This window comes from Mauremys mutica, chromosome 6 (assembly GCF_020497125.1).
Source record: "Mauremys mutica isolate MM-2020 ecotype Southern chromosome 6, ASM2049712v1, whole genome shotgun sequence".
NCBI lineage: Eukaryota > Metazoa > Chordata > Testudines > Geoemydidae > Mauremys > Mauremys mutica.
The window spans coordinates 67,107,490-67,127,827 of NC_059077.1; the positions used below are offsets into that span (position 1 = coordinate 67,107,490).

At 40.9% G+C, this 20,338-nt stretch overlaps 1 protein-coding gene across 1 annotated transcript in view; it reads right to left on the minus strand.

Annotated features, from left to right (window-relative positions):
* Positions 1 to 1,127: 1,127 nt before the first annotated feature.
* Positions 1,128 to 20,338, minus strand: part of LOC123372713 (neuronal regeneration related protein) — a 34,671-nt gene continuing 15,460 nt past the window's right edge. The window contains exons 3-4 of the mRNA XM_045021060.1: positions 9,889 to 9,966; positions 1,128 to 2,825 (exon numbers count right to left, since the gene is read on the minus strand). Of these exons, the coding sequence (XP_044876995.1) occupies positions 2,700 to 2,825; positions 9,889 to 9,966 (204 nt within the window). The 3' untranslated portion in view covers positions 1,128 to 2,699. The remainder of the gene's footprint in view (positions 2,826 to 9,888; positions 9,967 to 20,338) is intronic.

Consider the following 20,338-nt stretch of genomic DNA (forward strand, 5'->3'; position numbering starts at 1 on the left):
ACTAATACACTTTATTTAGTGTGTATAACTTAATTTCTCCCTCCCCACCCCAAACTGCTGCTGTGAAAGAACCTTTTTTTTTATCAAGAATTGGATCTAGTGACTTTTAAAGGCTATTTTTTTATAAACCCAAGGAAAAAACAGCATTTGTATTAGGAACCCGTCATGGGTCAGGACCCCACTGTGCTGAAGAAAGACAGTCCCTGTCCCAAAAAGCTTGTGATCTAAACAGACAAGACAAACACGGAGTGGGGAAGGGAGTCTAACACACAGGCAGAGTGAGCAATGTGATGGCAGCAAATGGCTTGTTAGTTCCATGCTTTTGGGGAGAGGGAGTCACATTTAGTTAGGCAGGCATAAGATGAAGGGAAAGGGGGAAAGGTGGAGAAGAAGTGAAGAGACTTGAGGGATGGGGAAGGTTGGAGCAAATAGCCAATTAGCACAGGGCAGAGAAAGTCCAGTCAAAACTTAGAATGTTTTGGGTTTAATTCAGCAACATCTCTGTTCAGTAACTGTAATGACATCTATTGATGTGAAATGAACATATTGTGCTTGCTGTACACATAAGCCCATGCTTAGTTTCCAGTTTTTGTTTAAAAAAAAAAAATCAGAATCCCATCTCATCCAATCTGTCATGAATAAAGAAGTACAGTGCTGCAATTATCCAAAGCATGGCAGATGCATCCTTTCTATACATGCTATAGTAGAATATAAATGAGGTTGAATGTTTCATTTCCAATAATAGTGAATATTTGACCTATAAGTGAATAGTATATTCTACTTCAGGTTAACCTAATGGTTTGTTCAGGACCATGAATGACAAACCTACTAAAGTTTTTTTTAAATCAACATGAATTTTGTGTTCCTCTGTTTACGCATTTGCCCGTGCAACATACTAAGCTAAATAAGTGGCATAGCTGAGAAACTTATATTGGGCACGCCCAACATTTGTGACACTATGTAATAATAATCACTGTTTAGCAGACAACAGCTCTAATGGAATTGTCACACCTCTAGAAATGTCTGAAATAAGCAGCCTTATTGCCACAAAAGTCCCTTAGAAGACTGGTACAAAAACCAAGAATGTAATTCTTCCCTTATGGTAAAGAAACACAGAGACAGTATGGTTACCCTTACAGCTTGCATATTTATTGAGCAAATCCTACTAAAATAGCTAAAATACATTGGGTACTTGCAGTGCATTATTATAGATCACACTGTTACAAAAGCCTGCATTTTCAACAGTACACAATTGCAACTATACATAAATGCCACAACTGCTGAGTACTGTTTCTTGCTCTATAATACAGCACAGTTGATGCATCTAATCTATTGGAAAAGAAAACTTACAAGAAAGGGAATAAGGGGGGGGAGGGGACGATCCTAAGCAGTGTAGTGCATGCATTGGTATTTAACAGTCAAAAGGTAAAACAGTTCAGAACAAGGCCTGCCCTGTAAAAGGAAGAGCTAAAAGACAGAGTTATATAAAAAAATTAAGGTGGGCTTTCAGACTGTGTCTAACACAACAACATTCCATGAGTAGATGGTACTGGGGGGTTTTTCTTTTGTTTTTTCTAAATTCCCTGGGAGCAAGAACAAAAATGTAAAATCTACACTTTGATGATACCTAAATATACTCTTTGCCTTTTATAAGAGTGTCTCCTTTTGAAGTTTTAAGGAAAAAAAATCACTATTTCATCCCTACCACATCACCTATTTTATGAGGATTTAAAAAAACTTGCCTCCCCCCCTTTTTTTTCTCAAAAAACCCTTCCCTACCCCACCCCCAAAAGTATGAGAGACTTCCAAAGACTATTGAAAAATTATTGCTCATCTTTTTCTAAGTTATGTGGACAGGATAAAGAAAGGAGACTTACTTAAATTACAGTTTTGTGATTGCTCCCACTACAGTTGCATGTCTGTGAGTGTACCCTGATCCAGAATCAGTCCCTCACTTTTACTCTGAGTAGTTACTCACCCTACAACACTGAATAAGAAAGCCACACTGAAGACACAAGGAAACAAGTCAGTCCCATCTAAAGAACAACATTCAGGAAAACAAAGTACCAACACCTTCTCAGAACATGGAAATAAAAAATAACTCCATCAGAGCTACCTTGCCAAGGAGCATGTTTAAAGTCCAAAATAGCACCATTCATCAGTGTCTCAAATCCCGTGGCAGCATCTCAATCACTTACCACAAGGAAACCATGAGTTTCATACTACTTCTATACATCAAAAGAGTACATGGATAAAATATAGAGATATACAGACAATTGATGAAAATAAACTACTAGGCTTGTTACATCTAAATGGGGGAAAAAAAGAGGGACTCTCAGCCTCTGCAAGAAGCAGTTAGGAATGGTGGAAATGGAGAGGCAGCAGTTTACCGGTTGCATGTCAGCGGTGGAGTTTGAGTAGTGGAAGACGTTGTGGCAGAACCAGGCCTGAAGGCCCACCTGTAATGTTGGTAAACATGGATTCACAGTATGAAATTCTGAGAGTTTTTACTTGAGTCAGAATGTTAAAAACTGTTTATATGATACACATTTATCCACTGTCATTCTCTAAAGCAAGGCTCAGAGTCCCATAGTTTCTTCTTATACTTGATGATTTACACAGAAACAATTCCCGATATATGACACCATGACCTCATCAACACCCATATACCATATGTAATACAAATGGAGGAATTATGATTAAAAAGGGTAGAGGTAATTGATTTCAGTGAAATGATATCCATAGCCATTTGCTGGAGTCAGGAATGCAGCTTCAGTCTCATTGTTCTTCTTGCGATTAACTTCCTTTGGGATAGTAAGATTTCCCTGCAAGGGGGGGGAAGAAAAATAGTTAGCTGTGCTTCTGCGAAAGCTGTTAAATGCATTTCTCTTCCCCCGCCCCCATCGCCCCCTCACATCCTTGGACTTGTATAGCCTTGTAAATGTGGTTTACATATTAAACACAGTCTACTCAAACATAAATATCAGCTCCATAGAAGGAAAAGGATTGTTTAAACAACTCCAGAAGCCTTGAAGCTTCTAGTTGGAATTTTTATGTCTTTGTTTTATTTTTAGCTGGGCCAGTGTGTCCTGCAGACTCATAAGACTAAGTTAACAAAAAACACCCCTAAAGGCCAGGTGGTGGAATTCAGTCCTTGGCCCACACAGGTTGGAGCCAGTGCAGAATCAACCCATCCCAGGAGGAGCTTGGGGAGGGGTTGTGCTTTAGGAGCCATAATCCTTCCTTCGACTCCTCACAATGCCCAGGAAGTGCACACACTACACTATGTTATCCTTCAAAATGGGGCAATCTGCTCCCTGACCCCAACACAGCCAGCTAATTCTGTGGGCTGGTTGCATGAAGAGTCTCTCTCCTCTCTGTCCACCTCTGGGGGAGTGTTTGGCTCTGGAGGCCTAGTAAGGAGAAGTCCCTTTGCTTTCCCAACTGCAGAGACTGCAAACCAGCCTTGTGCAGTTGGGTATAAAGAGATGGGAAGATGAGTCTGCAAATGCACCTACGCAAAAGCTGAGGGCAATCTAGGCCTAAATTTGCATGTGCACATCTTGCACATGCTGTTGGCACACAAAGAGATACTTGCATAATTAAATATGGTTGCCAGATGGCTAAATACCTGATTTTTCTCTCTCACACACACCCCTAAATGCAGGCTCTGTGTGTGTGCAAACAATGATGCATTTGAAATTTGTGGGCATACATTTACAGACGGATTGAGGCGACTTTTTTTGCTACATGTAGTTTGGTGCACAGAAAACCTGTCTGATTTATAAAAGATCACAAAGTTAGTGTAATGTACCTTTTAAAATCGGTTTTCTTTAGATAGCTGGTACTTACTAATGAATGCTTTTCCTGTAATACTTTACTGAAAAAAACATTTAGCAGAGAATGGCAATATACCATACTGACACTGAGTCTGTGCTAACAACATGGTGCAGTATTAGTGACCTACCTAGGCTGATTTTCATCAACCACATCCCAAATATTTAAACATCCCAATAATTAGTCCCCAAATCACTAAAGCATTTAAGCATGTGCTTAAAGTTAAGCATGTAATTAAGCATTTTGCTGAATAGTGATGAACTGCCAAATGGGGCCTTAAAATGGAAATCCTGTAAAATTAGTAACATGACATTTGTGGGCAGAATGTTAATGGTTGTTAGAAATGACTTTAAAAACCTGCGTTTTGCTTTGCCCCCCCTTCCTCCCCTTTTTTAAAAAAAGAGTACTAAAATGAAAACATGATTGAGCCCTATCATTTAGGAGAAGCACACTGATCAGTTTAAAAGAAAAAGATTGTATTATTTTTCTTAAAAGTTTACTTAAGAAATCCGAGTCCCATTCTAATATATTGACTTCTTTGAGTTCAGTCTCAAAGAACTGACAATAAAATTGTAAACTCCTGAATTAAGACATAACTCCAGCAACTGAATATACACACGAGTCTGATTATCAAAAAATGACAATAAGATGATTTTTTTCTGGCTTCGAAGCCAATAAAGCCATAATTTATATCAGGTTTTTCATATTACATGTATCTAGCTGTGCTGAAGTTATCTATTCTGTGATTTTCCTACTATCTCTTTCCAGACTGACCTAGCTACAGGCTAAGTTCTGCTTTCAGGTACATTCAGCTCCCATTGGCCTTTGTGCACAAACATCCAGGAGCAGTATTTAGTCCTATAATCACAGTCCTTGAAGTTCTTACTCAGGCAAATACTGTCCTCTGTTCTATAGGGAGAACAAGGGGCCCTGGCTGTAGGAAATACTGAGAAAATCCTTGCTCAGCAACAGCACCATCTGTGTGCCATGTGCTTATCTCCTTGGAAGTGCGGAGGGACAGCTGACCAAGCCACTAAAAGTCCAGTTGGCAGCTCAGCAGGGCTAAGCCAGACTCCTTCCCTGCCCTGGCTCCACGCGGCTCCTGGAAGCGGCCAACTGTCCTGCTCCTAGGTGCAGGGGTGGCCACGGGGGCTCTGTGCACCGCCCCCGCCCAGAGCACCAGCTCCGCAGCTCCCATTGGCCAGGAGCCACAGCCAATGGGAACTGCAGGGGTGGCACCTGCAGAGAGAGCAGAACGAGGAGCCCCCTGCCCCCTCTGCCAGGAGCTGGACATGCGGGCCACTTCCAGGAGCCGCCTGAGGTAAGCACTGCCCAGCCAGAGGCCGCGTCCCCTCTTGCACCCCAACCACCTGTCCCAGGTCAGAACCCCGTCCCGTACCCAAACACCCTCCCAGAGCCCATACCCCTTACCCCCTCCCACACCCAAACTCTCTCCAGTATCCCAGCCTTGAGCCCCCTCCCGTATCCTAATTCCCTCCTGGAGCCCACACCCCACACCTCCTCCTGCACCCCAACTCCGCTGCCCCAGCCTGGTGAAAGTGAGTGAGAGTAGGGGAGAGCAAGCGATGGTGGGGGTGGAATGAGTGGGGGCAGGGAAGGGGGCAGGACAAGGGTGTTCAGTTTGGTGCAATTAGAAAATTGGCAACCCTAGAAGGTGGTGAAGTGGATATAACTAGGTGTAAGGGGGGGATATGTGGGCATGTACTGGGAGCAGCAATGCAACCAATCTGCAGCCTGTGGGACAGGAAATACTCCTGTCTCCCCTTCCCCAAAACCTCATGGAACAATCTCTGACCCAAGACTGGCTACCTGGGCTTGGCAGAGAAAGGAGAATTTTACCCTGTCCCCTTCCTGGAGCAGAAATGGGAGTTTTGCCTATGAATATCAGACCTCAGGAGGTCATCTAGTCCACCCCCCTGTTCAAAGCAGGACCAATCCCCAACTAAATCATCCCAGCCAGGGCTTTGTCAAGCCTGACCTTAAAAACCTCTAAGGGTGGAGATTCCACCACCTCCCTAGGTAACCCATTCCAGTGCTTCACCACCCTCCTAGTGAAATTTTTTTCCCTAATATCCAAACTAAACCTCCCCCACTGCAACTTGAAACTGTTACTCCTTGTTCTGTGATCTGGTACCACTGAGAACAATCTAGATCCATCCTCTTTGGAACCTGAACCCCAGTTCAGGTAGTTGAAAGAAGCTATTAAATCCCCCCCCATTCTTCTCTTCTGCAGACCAAACAATCCCAGTTCCCTCAGCCTCGCCTCATAAGTCATGTGCTCCAGCCCCCTAATCATTTTTGTTGCCCTCCGCTGGACTATTTCCAATTTTTCCACATCCTTGTAGTGTGGGGCTCAAAACTGGACACAGTACTCCAGATGAGGCCTCACCAATGCCGAATAGAGGGGAATGATCACATCCCTCAATCTGCTGGCAACACCCTTATTTATACAGCCCAAAATCCCGTTAGCCTTCTTGGCAACAAGGGCACACTGTTGACTCATATCCAGCTTCTCGTCCTTTTCTGCAGACTGCTGCCTAGCCACTCAGTCCCTAGTCTGTAGCAGTGCATGGGATTCTTCTGTCCTAAGTGCAGGACTCTGCACTTGGGTTCTTGTTAAACTTCATCAGATTTCTTTTGGCCCAATCCTCTAATTGGTCTAGGTCCCTCTGTATCCTATACCTACCCTCCAGTGTATCTACCATTCCTCCCACTTTAGTGTCATCTGCAAACTTGCTGAGGGTGCAGTCCACGCCATCCTTCCGATCATTAATGAAGATATTGAACAAAACTCGTCCCAGGACCGACCCTTGGGGCACTCCGCTTGATACCGGCTGCTAACTAGACATGGAGCCGTTGATCACTACCCGTTGAGCCCAACGATCTAGCCAGCTTTCTATCCACCTTATAGTCCATTCATCCAGCCCATACTACTTTAACTTGCTGGCAAGAATACTGTGGGAGACCATATCAAAAGCTTTGCTAAAGTCAAGGAATAACAGGTCCACTGCTTTCCCCTCATCCACAGAACCAGTTATCTCATCATAGGAAAGAACTTCAAAATTAAGCATGGCTTGTTGAGCTCCAGTGACTAAACACACACTCTCTTCCACTTAACAAAAACCCCAACTGCACTAATATTTTTGCTTTTTTTGTTGACTAATTTGTTACTTATGTATCATTACAAGATATGGGGAAAAAACTAGAAACTTACACATGCAAACACATACAGAGACCAAAGATCTGGGCATGTTTCCAGAAGCTTTGTGTTGGGCAGTTCCTTTTCAGCTGTGAAAACAATCTCAGTCCTGAAAATCTGCCATATAATCATAAAATAGAAAATCCCATGTGACCCTTCTGGGTCTGGAAATACATCCTCTCTATTTAATATAGCCCTGTATACTTGCTACTTCCATGAGAAAGAAAGGGTCTTTTTATCTGCAATTATGAGTTCAAAAATCTGTTCACTTTATTATTATTCTTTCATTATTTCAGGCTGTTTGGGATTAGTAAAGAGTTCATAAAGCTGTTAAATTGAAGATGACTCTGACTAACTTTATCAACCTGATTCAAGAATTAGACTCCAAACATACTTTGTTTCTATTGAATCTCATACTGTGCAGGAAGACAGGCTGTACATATCAATATTCACTTTAGTTTTGAGACTTTATTATCAAAACAAACTTGGAGATAGTTCCCCCCAAGTATACAAAAATATCTTTTGAAGATCTAGATAAAGCTAGTGCAAATGCACCCCAGTGGAAAAGCAGGGACACAAGAGAGTTAAGATGGAAAATAAATAAAATGTAATAGTTCTGGCTATCTCCAAAACCGTAAGCCATTTTGGTAACTTTTTTAGGCTATGTTTCCAGATTGCAGGCACCGAATAAGAACTCCAGTTATTCACAAGTCCAGAGGCAATGAAAGGATTGTTCTTTCATTGACCTAGTCATAGCTTCAACCTTGTGCTGCAGGACCAACTTGTATAAATGTGAATAGAGGTTCGGGACAATAATGTTCACAACAAAGACTGGCAACTAAGACAGTATGAGTACAACAGTTGTGTGATCTGCAACGGCTTTCTATTAGAGATTATGAAACTACTAAATTCATTTAATTGAGAGACAAGGTGGGTGAGGTAATATCTTTTTAATTGGACAAACTTCTGTTAGTGAGAGAGACAAGCCTTCAAGTTTAAACAGATATTATTTCATCCACCTTGTCTCTCTAATATCCTGGCACTGACCTGGCTACGGCAACGCTGCATAAATTCATTTCACATAAATGTGACCAAGCTATGAAAAAGTAGATCTTCACATACCAACTCCATCTTAACCTAGCACTACTACTGTCTTGCTTGATGAACTTTTGACAGTATTTTGAGTGCCAGTAATGGTAACGTCTGTCCCTGTACCAGCTTACTGCCTCATATCTTAATTTAAAAAGATGCAAGCTCACATATAAGGACAGTCTGCAAATCTTGTAAGTGGAAGGGAAGTCTAATGAATGTTATACTTTCCTTAAAAAAGTATGGAAATTATGCTATTATCCAGATGGGACAGCAGAGTTTTGTTCACAGGAATTCTCAGTCTAGATAGTAACAAACATAATCTAAACAGTTTTCCATTTTGCTTACTTGCCAACTTTACTGCCAGATTTTGAGTCATTAGCAAACAAGGATATGGGAATGAAACAAATATGTTCTTTGGTTTTTGAATAACTGTTTCATTTTGCTACTCAAATTTCTTATCCAATTATGGGTTTACCACACCAGTAACAGAGTAAAATCACTTAAATCCTGCCAGATATACCACACTTTCTGCATTTGTGTTAACATACTTACTGATTCTCAAACACAACTTTAGTCAAACTATGCAACTTTCATTTAAGGCAGGTAAGACATGAGTGCAAAACCCTGACAGATGCAGAAAGAAATTTTCTCCTCTTTTATTATAGTTTATAACCACTTCAGATAGTTGAATCTTTCTTTTAATAATTTGCTATTCCAACATCAAGCATTAAAAATACCTCATGAGACTAACTTAAAAAACATGAGACTTTAATAAATTTTGGGTTTTTTACTTGCCTTCTGGTTTTCAAGCTATTCTCTGCAACGATGAGGGGTAAAACTTTATTATTTTTAAATGAAAGCTGAGATTCTCATGCAATTACCTGACTCAGAGTTGGGGCTTTAAGAAAAACACTGAATATCATGACTCACAATAAAACTAACAGTTGCGCAACCTTTTTTGAATCATCCCCCACCTTAGCATTATTTTTTTCCATGGAGCCCCACGCCCCCTCCAATAGTGAGAGAGCCAAATTTGAGTGATGTTGTGAGCCCATGTGACAGGTTGCAACACCACTCACTCAAATTTGGTCTGTCTGCCCTTTTGTCATGATGGAGGGGCAGTTGGGCCAAATCTGAGTGAGTGGTGTTGCAACCTGGCATTTGGACCCTCCTCCCTACTACTGGATTATTAGAATGCTTTTTGCATGCTATAACTATGCCCCATCCCACCCTGATTGAGAACCTTTGGTTTAAATCATCTAATGAATAAGGCTAAGATTTTTTGTCATGGTTATTTTTAGTAAAAGTCATGCACAGGTCCCGGGTAATAAACAAAAATTCACGGAAGCCATGATCTGTCTGTGACTTTTGCTGCTGCGGCTCCATGGTTTCCTCTGCCACTTGTTGGCTGGGAACTGCAGGGTTCTCTCTGTGTCTCACCCCCATCCCCCACAGGAGGCTGTGACCTGTTGCTGGAAACCTTCTGGCTGAGATGGCTGTCGCCTATCATTGGAACCCTGCCGGGGCCCCACTGACTGCCAGCTCTAGTCCCGCACACCCAGGGGCTGAAGCAGAAAATGTCAGGGAGGTCTCTGGAAGTCATAGCTTCCATGACATAAACATAGCCTTACTAATGAACTTTCACAGTCCCATATTTGTATAGAGCTTGCAAGCTTAGTAAATTGTGCATCTTTATATGAGAGAAAATGAGTAAAGGACAATTATGGAAATAGCCTTACCTTAGGAAATCCTCCATCCCCTTGGCTAGTTGGGAAGAGTTCCTGGCGGACCCAAATTGTTAACCTTGGCTGATACACCTGTCAGAACATAAATGTATACATTTTTGTTGTAGTAAGGAGAGAAGTTTACCATGCCATGCCATGATATTCATGTGACACGTTTCATTAGTACAACACTGAAATTGAACTTCTGGAAGTCTTGCCTCGGAGACAGAAGAGCCAGATTCTGTTCTCAGTTACAACACTGTAAATCCAAGGAACTCCACTGAAGTGAGTGTAAATTTGGAGTAAAGCAGAATCTGTCCCTAGAGTACCTTAAATATATTGTATGTATCATTTTGTGTAGAAGATGATGTTCCATTAATCACTCCAACTGTGTTCTTTGTGGGAGGGGGAGCAGCAAAAGAATGGAGACACCAAAGGATATGATAACCATAACAGTAATATGGCTTTATTGGCATTTGGCTAAAGCAACTGTGTACATGAATTTCCTGCAAATGAAAGCCTCCCCTAGCCATGTAGGCTTGGGGAAGAAAAATTCTGGGGAGCAGGCAGCCCTGGGATCTAGAGAAAGTCTCAAGCTAGCAGGCGCAAAGAGCAAGATGCAATCTCAGCAGCTATTGCTCATAACATCAGACTGCTTTTTAGTTTTTATTCTGGTCCCCTATCCTGTACTGATTGGCCATTTGATACACCCCTTTAGCCCCTTCTCAGTTGGTCCACAGACACTACTGTGATATAAGAAAGAACAATTAGGGTCACATCCTGATCAAAGACACCTCTCATGATTTATAGAGACTTCTCCAGCCAAGCTCTCACCTTATGGAAAGTTCTATAGAATTTAACAAGAATGAAATTGTTAGGGTTCTATAGTAAGTTATTCAATAAGATACAGGTTTTTAAAGAATTGAGATCTCTTTGGTAATGCTTTTGGGACCTTCCACAGAAGGAAAATAATTCTGGGTGAAATTCTGTAAGCTGCTGGGTAAAAACTACAGAAGGTTATCAGTTTCTCTTAAATTGTATCAGATTCTCTGTGTGACCCTAAAGGTTCCAATGTGTATGTGTGCCATATATATACACCAACCCTATTTCCCTCTGCCTTCACATCATGTTATGCCCTTTCACAATGTCACTGGTGGAGATCCAACAGAGTGGTGACTCTAGGACATCCTTAAGGAAAAGAAATTGGAATGACTAACACCCATACTGTGCTCCTGCTCTTTTCCAAACATGTGCATCAACACCTTCTAGACTTTGGCCCTGCAACAGCCAAAAATTGCTCCGAAAGACTATTTAAAGAAGATTACATTTCTTGGTGACATGTAGTGGAAACACACCTTCAGTAATTCTTTGAAAATGCACTGCTGATTGTGACTTGCTGCTTTTGGGGCTAACCGACCAAGGACTTGGTATACTTCAGTGTCCGCAAGGGAAATTTTAGAGACTAAAGGAAGTCTGATTTAACAAGAGAGCATACCATAAATTAAGGGATGGAGAACAAGCCTGCTTTATCTTACTTTCTCCTGTTAGTTACTTTTCCTGTTACATCCTCCTACTGCTCCTTTAACATAAAAATCACTCACTCTGCACACAGTCAAATAGTTTCAAAGATCACTACTTTATCACCTACACACATTTATACCTGTTTGATTAAAAAAACCCACTCAAACTGTAATTTACATCATCATGTAAGTCATGTGTGAATTTGACCCTATTCATTCATTCAACAGCATATGTATATTAAAACCAGAGTAACATTTCTATTATTATGTGAGGTCACATATTTAAGATTATTACTTAATAATAATAATAATAATAATGGAAATAGATACTGATGGATTTAGCAGCTTAATGAAATTATCAAAGAATTTTTTAAATAAACTTTCCTATAGAAAATTCTGAACTTTTTTGCAAAGTGGAAGGGGGAGAAGTAAAGGTGTTTAGGCACAAATCCTAAAGCAGTTCCTGCTCTGATAAAACGCTCTGATTTCAGAGCAGTACAATGTTTACTGATTAAAGCGTCAGACCAAGCAGTGACATTTAGGTTCTAGTTTAAGCTTTGATTCACTGTATGCCAAATTACTTAATATCTTGATGCATCTGTAAAATGCGGATAATTCATGTCCATCACACTGGTATTGTAATCAGTTAATGTTCGTGTTGGTGCTTTTGAGATCCTCAAATGGAAGGCACCATGTGTAAGCATCAAGTGCTAGTATTATTTGGTTTGACAACTGTGTTGTTCTTGGAGACCTGACAAAACTGTATTGATTTCAAAATACACATAATGCCCTGCACTATTATGGCATCTTCCACTGAAGAATCTTAAAATGCTTTATAAACGTTAAGGTGAAATTCACCCCCATTCAGACCCCCCCTATGGAACTGGATGCTTTTGATGGCCTTCTGCACAGGAGTGAGTTTCACCTATCAATGAATCAATCTCACGGCATCCATGTGATGCTGAGGTATATGGTATCTTACTATTTGTGACTGCTGCCTCATGAGCTCGTTCTTTACATGGGCTTTGTGTGTCAACCCAAGACCCAAATGTATGCAGTGGAGAGTATAAAAGGGAGACAATCAGGGATGAGTAAATCATTAAGCAGTCAAAATTGAAGCAAGAACTCTTAATCCCCAGTCCTGTCACAGTACAAAAGGAAAGGACGAACCCTAAGATTTGTTGATACTGTTGTCATTTTGAAAGCAGTTATTCAAGTGGAAGAAAGGTGGGGATCTTCTTTTAGATTTTTTTTTGTATGACTTGACAGTTGTGTATAATATAACTCCCTGAAACATACCTTTGTTACAGAAACATCAATAAAGGCTTCACCACAATCAGGATGGAATAACAGACTGTCATAATGCTCTTGGTAAAAAATGCTGTATACATCTCACAGCCTCATTCTGTCTACTGCATGATAACCATGATCAGGCCATGTCCTACATCTCTGTTCTGAGTCCATCCTTCTTTGTAGTTGGCAGCCCTTGCTCTACTTACTCTCCATGGGTCTCCATTCCATTATAAGTGATCTCAATTTTCCATGTTTAAATTTTCCATGTTTTAAAAGGGCCAATTTCACAGAGCTGAAAAAAACAATTATGAGCCAGATCACATAGGAGAAAAATTTTAAAAAGAAAAATGTGAATGATAATTGGGAATTGTTTAAGAACACTTTATTAGATGACACCCCCCCCGCCACCCCCTTGAAAAAAGGTCAGATTGGTTAAAAAGTGAACCTAGTTAGAAGGGAAGTGAGGACAGCTATAAAATAAAAAAATAACAAATGGAAAAAAGGGGAAGTTGATAGTAATGAATATGAATCAGAAACTAGGAACTATAATACACTTATAAGGGAAACAAAGGGACAAAAGGATAAATCTATGGTCAGCGGAGTTAAAGATGAAAAGAAGGAGTTTAAGTATATTAGGAACCAAAAGAATCCAAACAATGGTAATGGTCCATTACTAGATGGAAATGGGAAGAAATTATCAATAATAATCCAGAAAAGGCAGAAGTGTTCAATGAATATGTGTTCCATATTTGAGGGAAAAAGATGATGTCATGACATAACTCTTTCCATTTCACTAGTATCTAGGGAGGATGTTAAACAGCAGCTATTAAAGTCAGACATGTCTAAATCAGATGGTCCAACTTGAATTCAAGAGTTTTAAAAGAGCTGGCTGAGGAGCTTGCTGGACCATTAATGTTGACTTCAGTAAATCTTGGAACACTGGAAAAGTTCCAGAAAACTGGAAGAAAGCTAACATTGTACCAATATTTAAAAAGGGTAATTGGTATGACCATTATAGGTCTGTCAGTCTAATACTGATCCCGGCAAGATAATAGACCAGCTAATATGGGACCGCAGTAAAAATTTAAAGGAAATAATATAATTAATGCAAATCAAAATGAGTTTATAGAAAATAGTTTGATAGGATCTAACTTGATATATTTTTGATGAGATTACAAGTTAATAGTGTTGATGTAATAGTCTTATACTAAGGCATTTGACTTGGTACCACATGACATCTTCATTTAAAAAAAAAACTAGAATGATATAAAATCTACATGGAACATATTAAATGGATAAAAAAGCTAACTGATAGGTCTCAAAATGTAACTGTAAAAGGGAATCATCATCATTAAATGGGTGTGTTTCTAGAAGGTCTCTCAGGGATTGGTTCTTGGCTTCTATGCTATTTAACACTTTTATCAATGATCTGGAAGAAGAAATCATAAAATCATCATTGAGTTTCCAGATAAACTGAGGGAGTGGCCTATAATGATTAGGACAGGTAACTGATAACAGAGCAATCTGGACTCCTTGGTAAGCTGGGCACAAGCAAATAATGTTTTTTAATATGGCTAAATGTATACATCTAGTAACTAAGAATACTGGCTATACCTGCAGTATGGGTGACTCTATCCTGGAAAGCAGTGACTCTAAAAACTGTTTTGGGGTAATGGTGGATAATCAGCTGACCATGATCTCCCAGTATACACTGTGGCCAACAGGGCGAACACAATCCTGGGATGCATAAATGAAGGAATCTTGAGTAGGAGCAAAGAGATTATTTTACCACTGCATTTGGCACTGCTGTGACCGCTGCTTGAATACTGTGTCCAGTTCTGGTCTCCACAATTCAAAAAGAATACTGATAGGAGAAGGTTCAGAGAAGAGCCAAAAGAATGAGTAAAAGATCAGAAAACATGCCTTATGGGATAGACTCAAGGAATTCAAATTATTTAACTTAACACAGAGAAGGTTAAGGATTGTCTTGAATACAGTCAATAAGTACCTACAAGGGAACAAATATTTGATCGAGCAGAGAAAGGTACAACACGATCCAATGACTAGAAGTTGAAGCTAGACAAATTCAGACTGGAAATAAGGTATAGTTTTTTTTTAACAGAGAGGGTAATTAAGGCCCCCTATTACATGGGTGCATCAAGTCTGTTCTGATGTTGGATGTTTGGCCTGTCAAGCCCTTGCGGCCACAAAGGAATGGACCAAATGGCGAACAATTGCTACGGCCAACTGTTCAGCTAAGCGTTGAAGAAGAAGTCAGGTTATCAATCACTGGAACAATTTACCAAGGGTCATGGTGGATTTTCCATTGCTGGCAAGTTTTAAAATAAAGATAGAATGTTTTTCAAAAAGATATATGCTCTAGGAATTATTTTGGGGGAAGTTCTACAGTGTGTGTTGGACAGGAGCTTGTATCAGATGGTCACAGCGGTCCCTTCTTGCCAGGAATCTATGAATCTGTATTCTTCTCTTCCAGTTTTATTAGCCAGTTGCCACTTTAGCTTCTTCAGTTTCCAAAAATGCCTTTCCACTTGATTTGTTTTCCTACTTTTGTTTCTTGTATTGTGTGTTCAAAACATCAAGCATTCCAGTCTTTAGTGTCCAACTCCCTAGTTTTTAATCCTCTCTTCTAGATGAGTTCCCATATTTGTTCCATATGTCACAGCTGGCAACGCTCAGACTGATTGCTCTTCAATATACTTGTCAGTCTCCCCAGCAGTTTTTTGACTCTTCACTTTATTTTTCTGTTTGGCAGAGGGATATATAATTGTTGTTGATTTCTTCCATTTCAGTGTTCTGTGCTTATGCACTGAAATGTTTCCCTTTCAGTGCAACACGAGGAAAAATGGCATAAAATTGCTCATTTATAATAATCAATACACTGCAGGTTCCTTCTGTCTTCATTCAAAAATCTTGAACACGCTATGGATAGCCTCAACTATGCATCTGAAGATGCAAAGCCAAGGGGAGATAAGCCCAATTCAGAGTTTGCCCCAATACATTCAGCAATGAACGATAGTGTCTACCAATTCAGAAAGAAAAACACAACTTTTCTTTAAAAGTTAAATTTTGTAATTTGCTAATGCTGAAATGATGTAACGTAACAGCTTCCCCTAAAACAGTGCTTCTCATCTTTATTTTGAGATTCAGCCTTAAAAATCATGGCCATCAAATATATGTCAAAGAAATTCACGGCAATGGTCTCATTCTAACCAGACAGGGCAGTTTGGACTTCTAAACAACCTTATGATGAAACAGAATAAAATACTGGGCAAAACTCATCCTAAGAGAGTGCTATGGTCTGCAGAGCACTTGTTGATTGTCTTCAGAGAGCCACCAGTAACTGATCACTGGTTCATCCTCCTCTCCACCTGCTCCTGCAAATATCCAAGCTCTTCACCACAGAGGAGTCCGCATAGATGTCCCTATTAGTGACTGCCTCTAGAGACTGAGGAGGAAAAGATGGGAACTGCTAGAGTCAGTGCCACAAACAGGAGTAGAGCTGCCAGTCAACAGCAGGGACAACTGTCCAGTTATGGAGCTAGGCAGTAAACCCAGGAGAGCTGAGGAAGATGATGACCAGGTGGCTGGGCAGCATGTTCAGAAAAAAAAAGCAGCCAAGCAAAAAGGGAAGCAAGTGCAGGAGGAGAAGGGGACCAGGCAGCAAAGTAGTACATATTGGGAAGTAGAGGGAGAGGAACAGAACAAGTGGGAAGAGATGAAATGAAGAACAAGGACAGTGGCATTAACTTTTCTCCAAAAAAGCACAAAATGCATGAGATTAAAGACTGAAAAATACATTGAACACTTTCTTAATATTATCTTTGCCATGTAAGCAACTGCTGCTGTTCTCTTAGGTATCTGATTGATTACAAATGGTAGGGGAGATGGTTCATGCAATCCAGAATGGACAGAGAAGCAGGAGACTCCTATTCTATGAAGATGTGGCCTACACTATGTAAATGTTTGAAAATGCCTATGCTAGAATTAGGATGTTCTAATATATCTTATTGCAAGTATGTATTTCTCTCTACATTAAGCCCCAATTCACCTCCTCAGTGCCACTAAGCTATGTACTAGGGATCTCTTTGGTCTGGAGGGAAGAATACTTCTTAGTCCCCAATCTGTAATTGCTATTCCATCATAAGGGCTGGAATAGCTTCTGTGTTCCTCCGTCTGCAGTGGAGACTGCCTGGTGGATCCACATAGTGGCAGAGCCACTAACTCTGCCCTAGCCCCTACACTCATACCTGTGATAGTACACCCAGTGTCCCCTACACCAGTGGTTCTCAAACTAGGGCCACCGCTTGTTCAGGGAAAGCCCCTGGTAGGCCGGGCCCGTTTGTTTACCTGCCGCGTTTGCAGGTTCGGCCAATCGCAGCTCCCACTGGCCGCTGTTTGCCGCTCCAGGCCAATGGGAGCTGCGAGAAGCGGCGTGGGCTGAGGGACATGCTGGCCGCCCTTCCTGCATCCCCATTGGCCCGGAGTGGCGAACCGCGGCCAGTGGGAGCCACAATTGGCCGAACCTGCGGACGCAGCAGGTAAACAAACTGGCCCGGCCCGCCAGGGGCTTTCCCTGAACAAGCAGCGGCCCTAGTTAGAGAACCACTGCCCTACACAACAGGGCTCCATGGTTCATCAGAAATGCACATAGCTTTCACAGACTCCCCAAATCTCACCACTGTAGATGTTTGCTAAATGGCATTATGTAAGCTAGCTGTCCAGCACATTCTGGAATTCAAAGTGTTTCTTTTATTCTCAAAGGAATAAGATCCTCTTCTGCAGAAAACCAGTGCTCTGTAATGCAGGATTGCACAAGTGAGTCCTTGCAAACAACTTACTCTTCTGTGATCTCCTCTTTCATGGGGAGACATTCACAAATGGACACCCAAACAGGACGCCTAAATCCTATATTTGGACAGAGTTTGGCATTCACTTTACACAAACTAAGTGCCAATGCGATTTTCCAAATGTGCTATTTGGTGTTCTATGATGCGTTCTTTAGAAAATTAAGCCTATTGTCAAATACAAAATACAACGTGCTAGGGAAAAAAAATCTTCAGAAAGGAATTTTAATCATTCTATAATAAATCTGATAATTTCAACATTGTTGAAATGACTATCTTACATGTTTTTGTCATTAAAATGCATGGCACAACAGTTGGTTATCAGAGTTATCCATAGGTATAGTGATGTGTAGAAAATGTACTTTCATAAAGCTCATGTGACTTTGATGGCATCCTTTGCTAATGTCTGTGGAGCAGAGTGCCTGAGGGCTCTGTTACATGAGTTGCTAATACAGTGGTTCTCAAACTTTTGTATTGGTGACCCCTTTTGACCCCCCCTTATAAATAAAAACATTTTAAAATATATTTAACACCATTATAAATGCAGGAGGCAAAGCGAGGTGGATGGAGGTTGATACCTCGTGACCCCCTGAGGGGTCCTGACCCCCAGTTTGAGAACCCCAGTGCTAATGGATATCTATGTAATTTGACTTTACATAATCTGATGCTTTGTTGGTCAATAAGATTCTATGCAACAAATTTAATACATGCGTGGCCCTTTTATGACTGCAAAAAGAATTGATACCCCCACCTATATATGTTCCTTGCCTAAAACTGGGTAACTTCATTACAGTAGCAAGTGTATGTGCTTTTTGAATATACCCTTTGTCATGATCCAAAAAGGGCTACTGGAACATACTGCAGTCCATGTGTTACTGGTCACACAAGGAATTGCAAATGTCACTCTGCTGTCACTGATGTGGCAGTGGAAATGATTATCTAGTGTCTACTAGACATTGGGGCATCGATGAGGACTAACTAACAAAGGCTCAATCCTGATGAGACTGGGATAATGTTGGTAAGTTGGGGGAGGAGCCAGAAGAACTGGCAAGTATTCTATAACATCCCTGAATGAACTAGTGCATCTGCCAGAATGTCACTGTGGTTTGTAACGCAAAAGTGTAGTTGGCACCAAACCTACTACTGTACGTGAAAGTGGTAGCTATAGAACAGAAGGCATTTTTCCATCTGCATTTGGTGAGGAAAGTGAAGCCATTTCATTTGGATGCTAACTTTACTAAATTTATTCTTTTTGTTACCATCAGACTAATGTAAAGCATTCCCATATGGGACTGCATTTTGAGAGCATTCCAACTGAAGGTGATGATTACTACAGGAAGTGCACTGGCTACTGGGTGGAATTCAAAGTACTGATTATACCTGTAAAGATCTATAGCGTTCAGGACTCTGCTTCTTGCAAGAGTGCCTCTCTCCTCATGCCACAGTTGAGATCAGTTGAGATACTCAAACTAGAGTTTCTCTTGTAATCAGGAGAGAGCTGCTGGTAAGGAGTTTCCTCACAAGTTCCCTGAACTTGTGAACTCCTCTCCCACTTGGTTTGACATATTCTCAATGTGTTAACCCCCTAGTCATATTGCCACCCATGCATCTGGGGAGGAAGTAGGTGGAGGATAGTTTTTACACACTATTAGGATTACTGGATGGTGAGGGGAGTTTTCCTTTGATAGAACGTAGAGTCCATTATTTGTTGAAGAGGATACTATAAAACTGATACGGCACCCAGTGAAGAAGAGGCACACCCTTTTAAGAAACTGAAAGAACAGAACCAATGGCATAGTAAATGAGTCTTTCAGGGATCACTGCCATAGAGTCACAGAGTTTAAGGCCAGGGACCACCAGATCACCTAGTCTAATGTCCTGTTTTATCACAGGCCACCAACACCCCCCAGCCATCCACACACTAAATCCAACAACCAAACTATTACAACCTGCAGGAAACTAAATTATTATGTTCCACAGGCAGAGAATAGGAAGGACCGAGGTGCAACAATGCCCAAGGCCCCTGCAGTGGCAGGGAATTGAGTGAAAACCAGATAATCCTGGCAAGTGACCCACACTCCATGATGCAGAGAGAGGCAAAGAAACCCAAGGTCACTGCCACTCTGATCAGGGAAAAATTCCTTCCCCACACCTGATATGGCAATTCCTGTTATTCTCAAGGCTGGGGTCATGAATGGGTGTCGTGGGGGTCATGACCACCCTTTATTTCCCATATTATTAAATGGGAAAGTAGTCATGACTGCAGTCCAATTAAATGGGAAAGGAGATCCCTGTATGGAAAAGATTGAGATCCACGACTCAAGATCAATTAAAATTACAATGTCATCTAAAACCTACACACCTACGTTGCAGCATCTGTATAAGGCAGAAATTGCATAGGTGTTCAGAAATGCTGATTGATAGGGTACTATAAAAACACACAGAACTTGTAGTCAGCATAAAGCCTGAGATTAGTATTTCAGGAACAGATATACAAAGATATAAAAGTAAAAAAAAAATGTTCCAGCACAGAGTAAGAAAAAAGACTTACAACAGTCCAGCTGTTAACATGAAGCAAATACTGTAGGCTTCCCACATCAACTCTGATTCACATTATAATATTTTCATTTCTTGGCACGTTTCTGTGGTTATTGCATATGTGAAGGCTTGACTTAAGCAGCAAGAAAATCAGAGTTGAGCCCTAAGCCACATGAGTGGATTACTCCTAAACATTTTCTTAGGCAACTTAGTTTCTCATAATCCTAGATTTTATTGTTTTCAGCACAA